Raw genomic sequence first — 13,323 nt, forward strand, 5'->3', positions numbered from 1 at the left:
TATAAAGGCCTGATTCCTGCCCTCGCTCCTGTAACTCCATTGACTTCAGTAGAGTTCCTCTTGACTTGCACCAGTGTGAGTGAGATCAGAACAAGGTCTTTAGTCATGCTGAGCAGAGGCATGGCCAAAATAATTCCTACCCTTTGATTACTGTTTTCTGTGTTTTGTCAGTCGCCTTCTGTAAGATGTTTTCCCTTCTCTTTCAAGGACACTGATGCCAGATAGGAAGGGCATTTGAATTGTGCCTTTGTGATGTCTGTGGTTGGAAAACGGCCAGAAAGTCTAAGACATCTGAGTCTGTACTAACCCGCTTTTCCTGGGAGATGAATGGAGTCTCTCTGAAATGGTGTATTCCGACACAGATGCCTCTGCAGGCTTTCACTGGGACACAGCACAGGGGTTTTTCTTCAGTTACCCTCCTTTGCCAGCAGCAAGGCCTGGGATTATTGCTGTTTTCATGAATTATAGATAAATGTTTGTTTGCGTGAATGCTGGGAGAGTGGCAGTACAAGGAACACCTGCATTGCGTTTCTCTACAAGTTCGTCTCATGTCAGAGGATCCCAATGGATTCTTGAACTGACTTTGGTCTCTCAACCCTGGCCTGGAAGCATCATCCACTCTAAAATGAGATAGTTCGTGAAAGAGCAGATGTAGATGTTGGATTATGGATTTGTTGGGGTTTCAAGTGAGAAAGAAAAAAAGAACTTGTTGAGGATCATTGGATGAGTTCAGGTGAGATCTAGGAGGAGAAAACCCAGAGCGCTAATTATCTATCAACTCCATCTATGAGAGAAACAAGCATGATGGTTTTATATATTTTTAAATTTATAGCTGACCAAATTACTGTGGCCAGGTCATGGGCATGATCCAAATCCCAGTGGAGTTAAGACTTCGCTGGATTTTGGAGGAATCCCCATGTCATTTACGGTTAGAATATGCCTTGGGTACAGAGTATGTCAGGTGAAGCACAGTGTCTGGATATGATGATCGTGGCATTTGAAAATTAGTGAGATTGTACCATTAATCTTTGTATTTCTGGATTGCAGTAGCCTTCAAAAAGGAAAAGGAAGGAGACTGGGGAAGTCACTAGTGTTTTGGGGAGAGAGAGAGAGGTGTCAAATACCAAATAGGATTTGAAAGTAGGAAAGTGAACATTTGGGTATGGCATCCAGCAACCAGGCCACGTGAGAAGATGCTGTTTAGAAGTCTTAGGTTACTCCTGATCTACAAGTCTTTTTTTCAGAGAAACACATGCACAGTGTAGCAGAAACCACTTTATACCAGGGTCAAGAAAACCTTCTGATCTTCCTGGAACAGCAGAAATCACTTCAGAACGTTTCTAAAGAATGATGCGAACTAGTGACACACAGGAAAGCTGAAAGCTTTTTCACGTGAAAAGAATTTGTGTGTTCCCTTCCCCTCCTCCTGCTTTCATGTCCATCCAGCTAACCTCTTTGTCATTTCTAAATATAAGAAGTGGACAAGGTGTATGTTGGGTGCATGACACCTTTGTTAACAGCCTCGCTGAATTCATTCAGATTATGAGAGTTTGAAATCCACTCCGAGGTGCTGATTCTACTGGATAGACACAAATCTGGGGATTTTTTGTTTTCTTTGTCGGACTTTTTTGAAAATCTATTTTGGATAATTCTGGGTAGCCCGATGAATATTGACTACTGCGTGGGATTCTGTTCTTGCTATACATCAAAGTTTAAAAATTGGTTGGTAGTGTGTATTCAAAAGGCACTTAATGGTCTGTAGATGCAGTAGGAAGTGTATGTATGTTATGAAGTCATAGGACGCAATCCTGCAAACATCTACTAGTGGGTATATTGCCTATTACTGTGAGCTGTTCCACGGAAGCCATAGGAAATGTTAGCAGGATTGGCCTACAGTTTGTCATCTTCAGACATACTTTTTCAGTGTTCAGATGTGCACCAGTCCAGCAGTCATACTTGCTGGTATCAGTACTTAGCATGTAGTTCAGAAATTATTATTAACAACAACAAAAAGAGGAAGAAGAAAAGTTTTCGTGTTCTTAGAACTCAATTTGAGGCAAATCAGGAGAATTTTGGGGAACTAAGTGGGGGGAAAAACCCTCAACTATGCAAGAATATTTTTACAGAAATGCTCACACTGCATCTTTCAACTGCATGAACATTTTTATATTTCACACAACTTTTATTTTAAGTCACTCATGATATACCATAAAAATCCCTTGAAAACACAGCCATTAAACATTTTTTTCTGCATCAGAGTTTTCTTGTTATTTCCTTTGATTCTTCCTCCCTCAACCTTTTTGTTAATATGAAAATGAGACAGAGGATTATTAGCTAGGGTTAGAGCAGAGTATATAATTTGCAAATAATTCATTTAGTGAATTTAGTGCCTGTGCTGCTTTCAGATTATCTGCCCGTGGATTGTGATTTCCTCACGCTGATTCATTGTCTGAATTTATTCAACACATCTTTATTCTTCACTGATCCTAAAAAAATCAGTGGATGTATTTGATATACAATGTCTTGAGTTGTGTGGGCAAGCTAAGTTTAATGAGATAAGTCACATAACACTGTTTTTGATCCCTGACTGGATAAACGTGCATGTACCTGCAGTGTGAGTTTGAAATTCACTCTCTGCAAACCAGCCGGACAGTAAATATGACTTGCATGTTCACCAAGAGAAACCAGCCACATTAGGGGATAAACTCAGCAAAAGCTGGTTAATTTAAAAATCCAAGTGAATATTCACGGTCATTTATTTGTGCTGTATTTCCCCAAATCTGTTTAGAGCTATCTTGTGGCCTTGCTTCTCTGAGGCTGTGGGGGTGAAACCTGAAGTGACCAAGTTGAGGGACAAAACAAGGGCAGGCAGGAGGCTTCAGGAAATGCACAACAGGGAATGTGCAGAGCAGCTTCCCTTACACCTGCTAGTGAATCTTGCTCTGTGTCTCCCCCCCTGCCGCCAGAGCCTGCCGACAGATGCTCTCAGGAAGGAGGGCCTCTGCCCTCACCCTACCTGGCTGGCCATACAGACTTTGTCCCGTAATGCTGTTGAGTGTGCTAGCCTCCCATCCATAGCTCACAGTGCTGGCATTCTGATGGGTCCCATGCAAATGCTTTAGGAGGGTGAAAGTGATCCTTGCAGACAAGCTAGATTTTGTCCTTACAGTGAGTTGAAATAATCAGAAGGGCTAGATTCTACACAATAATTCCTCTGCCTCCTGCTGGATGGCAGTTTCAGAGGATCCTAATTAGCACTGAAATGGTTAAGGGAAAGTTTTGCAAGGCAAGCTTTTTATTTTTCCCCTTGACGGCTCTATTGCTCAACTCAAGCTTGGAACTGAGCCAGTTTCCAGGAGGCATAGGCCTTTGTGCCACAGTTTATCAGCAGCAGATGATATGAGAGAGAATGCCAAAGGAATTGTAACCCTTCCATTGTACTGTTATCCCTAGCTGCTGTTGGGATTACCCCGGCATCTCATGCTACTTCTAGGACTCTCGTTAGTTTCTGATTAAACAGGCATCCTCTGAAGGTTAGAGAGTTGGGCTTTCAAAGCGCTTTCGAAGAGCAGTTTCCTTTGTTAACTTGTATGCTGACTGTGCTACTCTGTCTTGCATTCCATTACAATAAGTAGTTTCTGTTGGTAAGTGAGTACATGGAAGTTGGGTGGTTCTTGGCTCTGAATATTGGCACATACTAATGGGAAGGTAATGCTGCCTCTCACTGAATATTCATGAGCAACTAATTTGTGCTTGTGTTTGCAGATTGGGCTTCAATCATTTTTATTGGCTGCTGAATGGAGTGAGCTCCTGGAAGCCTTGGCTGCAAATTAGGGAGGGGTTTTTAGTGTGTCCTCCTGGTTTTTAATTCCATGTTAAGTAGCCTGATTGCAAAATGATTGGCATCCTCTGTTTCTATTTGCCAAAAATTCAGTTTTGTGCTATTCATATTTCCACATGGCAGCAATTGCTTTCTACGAGAGATCTTAACTCATTGTGTGTGTCAGCTCAATCTCCTCAAATCATGGGGAAAACCTCTGCTCATTTTGTTTCCCTTTGCATGTAGTGGTGTGGAGTATACTAGATGGCAGGTAAACTATGGAAGAAAAGAGCAGTTTCTGAAAGAATTGACTGACTATAGCTGGCAATGGCATTTCCATTCCTGATATACAAAAGATCCTTCTCTCACTCCTGCAGGCTTTTATATGGAAGTAATCTTCCACCACCATAAAGGCAGATTGCATTTGCCTGGAGAGAACTGCCCAATCTGAGCTAATGCCACAAGTCATGAGAATCCTTAACTCAATTGTGCGTATACATAGTAATGTTTTTTCACTGACTGGTGCCTTCACTCATCTGCTACAGTATCACTTGACTCTGCACACACTACAATAATCCAGAAACATGTTCTGCTTCTGTTTCTTCACGAGAGTCTTCGCTGGCTGGGAGTCATGGAAAAGGAGGACATGGTATTCCAGAACATTTTATCCTGTCATGCAGAACTGGACCTGCTTTGGTTGTCATGTCTTCCATTTACTTATGAACCCATGTTCTTCCTCTTCCAAGTTTCCATTGACTGAAGTCTGTCGGCAGCATTTAAGTTGTATTTTCTGGTAGTGTCACCACAGTAGCGTGCCTTCCTTTGTTTTATGTGGACTGTGATTTTTTTTTTACCTTATTTCAAGCATAAAACATAGTTAAATCTTATTCTGACCGTTACTAATACTTCTGAGATCCCCAGTGACCCATTTCACATGGATGGAAAATACTGACTAAAGTGGCAGTTTCAATGCAAGTGGGTGGAGCAGAGAGTATTTGTTGTTTTTAACATATGACTCTTGGCAGCATAGACAGGCATGAATGTTCCGGGAACTGCCTCTTGAGCATAGAACTCAAGCCGGAATCGACAGGTTGAATTGATTTTTTTCCAGCCATTTATTTTTATTACCACTTAGAAATAGAGCAGGAGTTCTCTAGCCTGGTTAGAACAAACGGTGTCCCACAGATATTTCATGCCATTCTTTACACATTTTCAGTATTGCACCGTGTTTTTGGAGAAAGGTATTTGCCAAACTGCTTTAAAGCTTGTATGTGGAGTGTAAATTTGTACATGACCTCATATTTGTATTGTACTGTACATGTACCAAAATATCTTTGCCAAGCCCTAATGCCTGATACAGTAAATAGAAGGGAAGGATGGAAGCTGTAATCCAAGAGCAGTGGTTCAGCAGTAATCAGACTTCCATGTAGCTTTATTTTAAAATACTTCTATGAAAAATGGTTTTAAAAGCCTAGCACATTTTTGTGGATCATTGTTTTAAAAATAAAATACCACTTAGGCTCCTAGCTTTGTTGGTGTGGTGCCTCAGGGTATGAATGGATGGTTTGGGAGCGTGTTTGTTTAAATAATAATTGAGATTAACACCCCTTTAGTCTGTGTGGTTTTGGATTGGTTTTTAGCAGCAGGGTTTTGCTTTTGTTTTGCCAGTACCTTGTACCAGTTCTTCAGCAGAAGTGCTTTTCTATTCAGATCTCACTGTAACTAGTTTTTCCTCTTGCTGTCATCCACTAGACTTGACAATTGAGCTTTTCTTTATTTTGAGACATGAATTTGCTGACTCCAAATTATTATGTCCTGACCTTGCAACTGGTGACATTTGGAAGTACAGTATAGAGATCTTTCGGCTTCAGTGGGTCCCTATGCTGCAAACGTCCATTCAAATATCTTTGCAGATGAGAGCCTATCACAGTTGCCAAGCTCAAAGATTGCAACAGTTGGTGCCTCCGCAAGGATGGTGTCATTTTCTCATAGTTATTGCGTTGACAACCGTGGTGGAAGAAGATGTGGGAAAGGGAACTTTGTAGGGGGCCAGAAGTATTTTTCTCAAAATGGCAGCCAGTACTATCTCTGCTCCCTGTGACATAGACTTGAATAGTCACTGCCTTTTACAGTGGGAGGAAGAGTAGCTGCTGTGGGAGTTTAATTTATATTTTTAACTTTTGCTTGATTGAGATGGGCACTGAGGTTGGTAACAGACTGTAGTGATATGGGCTGTCTGTCCTCAGGAATGTGAACCGTCTGCATCTGAGCAAATAAACAGACTCCAGGTCTTTCTGTCTGTCGAACACAACATGGCCTTTCTTTTTCCAGGATTCAGTAACAATCCAATAATAGTCCCCATAAATGTGCTTCTCTTCCCAGGATTATTAAAAAGAAAATCTGTTCCCTTCTCGGACTCAAGCAGGAGTGCACCATTTGCCCTTCTCTTGGGCCTGGTCTCTCCCCTAACAGATTCTCATCACTTACCTCCTTCTGCTTTTGTACTCAGCAGCTGGGCCTGATTAGGGTTGCCAGGCGTCTGATTTTCGACTAGAACGCCTGGTCGAAAAGGGACCCTGGCAGCTCCAGTCCGTGGCACAGTGGGGGCCTGGGGCTAAGGCAGGTCCGTGTGGATCCTGGAAGTGGCTGCCAGATCCTTGCAGCCCGTAGGCACATGGGCAGCTAGGGAGGCTCAGCACTCTGCCCCTGCACCTAGTGCTGGCTCCACAGCTCCCATTGGCCAGGAACCGCAACCAATAGGAGCTGCGGGAGAGGCACCTGTGGGTGCAAGGGCATCGCACACAGCCTTCCTGGACGCCCATGTGTCTAGGACAGAGGTGGGCAAACTACGGCCCGCAGGCCACATCTGGCCCGCTGCACGGTCCTGCCTGGCCCCTGAGGTCCTGGCCTGGGAGGCTCACCCATGGCCCCTCCCCTACTGTTCCCCCTCCCCCGCAGCCTCAGCTCACTGCACCACCAGCACAATGCTCTGGGCTGTGAGCTCCTGGGGCAGCGCAGCTGCAGAGCCATGGCCTGACCCGGTGCTCTGTGCTGCATGACGCAGCTGCCTGTCCTGGTGCAGCCGCGCTGCCAGCCACCAGTGCTCCAGGCAGCGTGGTAAGGGAGCAAGGAGCAGGGGGCGTTGAATAGAGGGCAGGGGAGTTCTGGGGGTAGTCAGGGGCCGGGGATGTGGATAGGGGTCGGGGCGGTCAGAGGGTGGGGAACAGGGGGGTTGGATGGGGCAGGGGTTCTGGGGGGGCAGTCAGGCAGGAGAGGGAGGTTGGATGGGGCAGCAGGGGGCAGTTAGGGGTGGTGGGTCCAGGGGCGGTCAGGGAGAAGGGGTGTTTGGATGGGGCAGGGGTTCCAGGGGCGGTCAGGGGACAGAGAGCGGGGTGGGAAGGGTGGATGGAGCAGGGGTCACGGGGGGGGGGCTGTCGGGAGCGAGAAGCAGGGGGTCTCGGATAGGGGGCGGGGGCCGGGCCATGCCTGGCTGTTTGGGGAGGCACAGCCTCCCCTAACCAGCCCTCCATACAATTTCAGAAACCCGATGCGGCCCTCAGGCCAAAAAGTTTGCCCGCCCCTGGTCTAGGAGCCGCAGGGACCTGGTGGCCACTTCTTGGGAGCCGTGGTAAGCGCTGCTAGGACCCCGAACCCCGATACCCCTCCCCAGCAATGTGTTGTGTTGTTTATATGAATGGTCTCTTTTGTCAAGCTTGGCCTAGTGTAAAATGTTCTTTTTAAAACAAGTAGAGGGACAGGCATTTGGACTGGGCATACCAGGAGCAGCAGATTGAGAATGGCAAGGCTTTGTGTGGATGTGTGCAGGGGTATCAGTAAGTCCTCCTGGGTTTTGGATTTTCCAGCCCTGCTTTCCACTTGCCTAGGTTTTCAAATACCTGAATTGACAAATAGACCAAACAGCTTGACAGGGAGAGAGAGAAGGTTTTTTGGCATTCGAGGACCTGTCCTTTGATATGCATAAGCCTCCTCTTGTCTGCTTGGAGCTATAATTGAGGCTACTGTCTTGCTTGATTTTTACTAATGAGGTCTACCAACAGTCACCAGCCACAGCATGGTTCATTTTCCAGTTTGGAGTTTGAATGTTTGCCTGTTTGACAATCAAAAGACTAGCATCTTGGGGAAACCACCCTCTTCAATGATTTCACAACCATTGTGTGGTGGGGGCAGAGCTTCTCAGCTGAACTTCTCTCTGAGTGTTGCTGCATTCACCCTCCTGATACCAGTGTCTCTTTTCTGGCCTCATCTGGATCTTTTTCCTATGGTGGCACCAGTCAAATCATTAGTTGCTTTGTTAAGTTCATGCACCGTCAAGGTTTCTTTCTTTCTTTCTTTCTTTCTTTCTTTCTTTCTCCCTGACCAATGTGTGTGTGTTTTAAATATATAATAGCGATCGATAAGAAGCCATGTGTTAGCCCTTTCAAAACTTTATTTAATTTTTTGCTTCAGCTCTGGTACAGCTTAGAGTGCAAATACTTAAAAAGCTTCAAAACCTGGAAAACACTGAAATCCTAATAAATCTTTAATTGTCTTGGGTGGGTGTGTCTTTGGTATTAAAGCATTTAGCCAGTTTTTGTTTGATCTGAGTTGAGTAAAATATCAGCAAACAAGGTATATTTGTTTTCTCTCATTAGTAAGTTTCAAGTTCAGTTAAAAGCAAAGAAGTCGACATGTTGAAAGCTTGTTGAAAGAAACCTCTCCAGCCGGGCTGCCTTATGCTGTGTTGATGATAATAGAAAATATTGAATGTGTCTGTACTGTGAAGTATGCCCGAGCTGTCACTGTGTATTTGAGAGCAGTGTATGGAACTGGCTGGAGAAAGAAGAAACAGACATGGAAAATATGAGGTGGCCCCCGACTTTGATGGGCCCATCATTTTTCTTCATGGTAGTATTATATTGTAGAATGAATTTTGACACTGTTGCATTGTTCCTACCTGAAGAGGCCAAACTAACTCTGACTATCCAGTTCTGTGTCAACTCTTCAATCTCTAGGAAAGAAAGAAAAAGTTTGAGAAGGACGGTGAGAAGTTTTATTCCATGCTGGATCGCCATTTGCATTTATCGTCTAAGAAGAAAGAGTCCCAGTTACAGGAGGCAAGTGTGAAATTTTCCTTAAAAGTTTCTGTTTCTTGGAGTCGAGAAGAAGTAATAGCAGGTACATTGGACTCCTGGCCAACGCACATCTCTTTCAACAATGACAGATTAAATCTATGTAAAGTTCCTTTTGATGGGAATGGTCCATCCAGACTGAGCTTGTCTCTAACTCAGGGGGTAGTCATTTCACATCAAGTTTGAAGCACATTGACAAGGCAGTCTAGGGAAGCTGGTGTAATCTATGCTTAGACAGATGTCTCTCTGGCCCTCTACTGCCTAGATTTGAGTCTGCTGCCACCTCAGCTAACAAACTTGGTCCTTGAGCTCAAGCCGAAGAGACCCTGCTTTTAGACCCAGAAGTCCTGGTGTCAATCCTCCATGGGTGTGTGAGGCAGGGACACTCTTACAATTGAATTCTCTGTGCCTTTGCTGTACTGGTTCTGTGGTTAGATAGGGAATTGCCGTTTGCAGGTGTCTCAGTCTGGCACCTTTCACAAAAACTAATGCACTTTAAAAAAAAGACTTATTCCTTGCAGAGTGGCACTAAGTTCTGAATTCATATGAGCGTATGGGATGCAGCTAAGAGACATTGTAATGGGAAATGTGACCAATGTTCCAGTCAGATATGGTCCCCATAGAGCATTCAAAACCTGGGTTCACTTCTTTTGTGGCTTGAGAAGTAATAGCTATCACTTGCAGGGAAATATACAGACACCACTAAAGAATTATTATTCTTTTATGCGATTTTTTCCCACCCTCTCTCACGCAGGCTGACTTGCAGGTTAATAAAGAGAGACACAATTTCTTTGAGTCATCCCTGGAGTATGTGTACCAGATCCAGGAAGTGCAGGAGAGCAAGAAGTTCAGTATTGTGGAGCCGGTGAGTGCCTCCTTTTTATCATCCCACTCTCACATTTATTGACTTGCCCAGGTGAGCAAGGAAGGGTGGGAAATGTCAAATTGGATCCTGTCCTACTAACAATTCCATGTAGGCCCCTATGATGAGGCAAAGCCAAACGTACAGCATTAGCGATCTTTGTTTCACTACCTCTGCTGCTGCTTCATGAAGATAAAGAATAGTGAGGTCTTCTTTTATCTCTAAAAGTGAAATGTGCCTAACAAGCACATTGCTACAGATTTTGCTAAGGATTGTCCCATTCACCTTGCGTGTGGTGAGATGTAGTAGCCCTTGAAGGTTGAAGAGTGACACTAAAGGGAGAGATGCCTCCTGGCCCAGCTGCCTGCTGTGGTACAGGCCTGTCTGGTGCAGGCTCAGCACTTTAACAGGGAGCCTGTGGATCACAGCTCATTATGCTGGTTGAATGAATAACTGTACCCTGGAGCAGGACCTCCTCGGGTAAGTGTACATAAGGAGGGGCTCTTGGTGTATTCTATCGTTAAGTTTTTCATTGTTCTTCCAATGAAATCTTTCATTTCTGGTAGTGTTTTACTGCGACAGGCAATACTCATCCAAAGGATCATAGCTGTCATTTGTGGTGGCACAGACTTCTCATGGCTCTGGAGGCTGTTGTGGCCAGTGAACTACATCTCCATCTGCTCCCAGGATTGTGGGAGAATGAAAGTGTGTAACACCACCAATGCCCCTCTTTCTGCAGTCCTGCTTACAGCATAACTGGGTAGGATTTGTGGATCTGGCCCATGTCTGAACGATTTGAGCATAGTATGATCAGTTGACACTATGAGGCATATGTATAGATTACACTTTTTAAAAAAATCATTACTTGAGCAATTGTGAATACTTTCACTGTCAGAGCACTGGGTACAAATCCAATCTGAATTGGGTTCCTCTCACCTGACTCCATATTTTATTTTATGGCTGTTATTAATTCTGTTCGACTGTAAAGATCACAACAGGTTTGATTTAATTAAAACTGTTCTCTGTCCATCTTTTGCCTGACTTTATACTTGTCTTTGACGCAAAGGCTAATCCATCATCTTTCTTTCCTGCGCAGGTGTTGGCCTTTCTTCACAGCCTCTTTACATACAACAACCTGACAGTTGAACTCACGCAGGACTTCCTCCCTTATAAACAGCAGCTTCAGCTCAGCCTGCAGAATGTAAGTTCCTGTCCAGCTGCACACACACTCTCATATCATGCTCTCTGTCCTGTCATGCATCTAAATACCTCTGGCATAAAAACCTTTCCCATGCAGGGTGGACAACCCTTGTTTGCTTTCTGGGAGGGGCACAAAAATGCTCTTTCCTTCATAAAAATGCCTTCTGTCCATAAATTCCTTTCTTCCTAGAAAGAACAGCCTACAGGTGCTACTACAGCATATTTCATAGATTTAAGGCCAGAAGGGACTCCTGTGATCATGTACTCTGACCATCTGCATAACACAGTCCATAGAATTTCACTCAGTAATTTCTGTATCAAACCCACTGACTTGTAGTTGTGGTAGGGTATGCTTTTTAGAAGGCATCCAATCCTAACTTTAAAGATTTCATGCGATGGAGAATCCACCACAGCCCTTGTAAGCTGTGACAATGGTTAATTAACTGTAAAAAGATTTGTACCCTTACATGGCCAACATTCATAGCCTCAGGAACAGGAGCTGTAAGGTTGTGCCAAACCCAGTGTGCTGCTAAATCCTTTTGAATTGCTGTACATGAGTTAAAAATAATTGATTTTTATTTTATTTGGAGAGGTGACATGATTCTGTATTAACAAAATGGTAGAAATGCAAGTGAAAACTTTGCAAACATTCTTTATGTGCATGATTATTCTTATCATAGGGCTTGAGCCAGTGCCCAAGTTAATGTGTTTGTTGCAAACTATGTGTACTCTGTAATGATAACTCATTCAGGTGCCTCATCCTTCTGGCGGTAAAATGTTCTGTTGTAATCTCTTCATTATTAAAGAACAAAAAGCTACCCTCCATCGTAACACATTTTGTTCCTCAGCCACCGTGTCCCCAGCTCCATGCATATGATGTTCAACCCTGTCTGTCCACTGACCGTTATGGGCCAGCTTTTCTGCTAGCTTCAGGACTTGGGGTTTTTTGATGCCATCTTTTCAATCTGCCACTGATCATTCCCACAAAAGTGGGCGTGTGGCATTTTGTGCATGCTGACAGTGCATTTGTGAGTGCCCGTTGGAAACGTGGGGGCCAGCTATCAGATTTGTTTGCCCATGTTCAAGCATCATTCTTTTGTTCTCTCACCAGACGAGGAATCACTTTTCCAGCACGCGAGAGGAGTTGGAAGACCTGAAGAAAAGGATGAAAGAAGCTCCCCTGACTTGCAAGCTACCCGGGAAGCCAACCATAGAGGGTTATCTGTACACTCAGGAGAAATGTAATGGCCTGTGTGCACATCTGTATACGTTAAACAAGTGTAGGGTCCAGCCGTAGGTTGTACAGCTTGCCTAGTTATGCGTCCAACTCTAAGCTTCATTCAGCTTGCAGCCAGGAGTCTGTATAGCTATTATAGCCTTGGGGATGTTTGTATGGGTGTGCTAGTCACTGAGCCAGAAGCAAGTGGGTTCATATCTCCCATCCACCTTGTACCCACTGTCTTACACACCTGATCATGATCCGGAGCTAGCTGTAAATGCAGTGCAGTCTTGGTGTGGGTGTGGCAGGCACTGTTACAGATGCCATCTTTTGGCTGAGACAGGTATGCAAGATACTAATTGCCTTTTCTCTGGTGACTGTCTGGGTAAGATTGAATAATCCATTTTACAGATGGGGAGACTGAGGCGTGGAGGATTGAGATTGAGCCATTGTTTTCCAGAATAAACTTGGTATCCTGACCAATATTCTCTTGCTTAATAAGAAAGGTTTCAGTGCCCATCTATCTCAGGGTGAGCTACAGAGTGGCTGCAGTACCACTCCCTGTCTCTAACTTGCTGCTTCATCCCGTGCCTGGAGTCTAAAGCTTGAGTCTGAAGTGCTGGAGTCCAAATCTAGTCTATTCTTTCCTTTTTTATCAAGATTATACTATGTGCAATAATAGTTCAGTTGAGGCTGTAAATTATATATTGCAGAGAAAGCCCGTATCATAGAATCATAGAATATCAGGGTTGGAAGGGACCCCAGAAGGTCATCTAGTCCAACCCCCTGCTCAAAGCAGGACCAATTCCCAGTTAAATCATCCCAGCCAGGGCTTTGTCAAGCCTGACCTTAAAAACCTCTAAGGAAGGAGATTCTACCTTAGAATCAGGTAGGTAGATTCAGGTAGGTAGATTCAGGTAGGTTCCTGATGTTTGATTTGATAGAGACACTGTGGGTGTTGAATCCCTCCCATTCCCTCCAGATATTCTTTCACCCCACTTTTGGCAGTGTCAGGGGTTTGAGTGAGTGTTAGTATTTGGACTTGTCCAAATAAATAATCTGATATATTAAAAGGGTTGCAAGAGCAGATGTC

At 44.3% G+C, this 13,323-nt stretch overlaps 1 protein-coding gene across 3 annotated transcripts in view; it reads left to right on the forward strand.

Annotated features, from left to right (window-relative positions):
• Positions 1-13,323, forward strand: part of OPHN1 (oligophrenin 1) — a 124,055-nt gene that overhangs the window by 63,894 nt on the left and 46,838 nt on the right. For all 3 annotated transcript variants that reach the window (XM_048863528.2, XM_048863527.2, XM_048863531.2), the window contains 4 exons: positions 8,833-8,934; positions 9,704-9,814; positions 10,908-11,012; positions 12,123-12,252. In XM_048863528.2, coding sequence (XP_048719485.1) covers positions 8,833-8,934; positions 9,704-9,814; positions 10,908-11,012; positions 12,123-12,252 — 448 coding nt within the window. The remainder of the gene's footprint in view (positions 1-8,832; positions 8,935-9,703; positions 9,815-10,907; positions 11,013-12,122; positions 12,253-13,323) is intronic.

This window comes from Caretta caretta, chromosome 9, assembly GCF_965140235.1.
Source record: "Caretta caretta isolate rCarCar2 chromosome 9, rCarCar1.hap1, whole genome shotgun sequence".
NCBI lineage: Eukaryota > Metazoa > Chordata > Testudines > Cheloniidae > Caretta > Caretta caretta.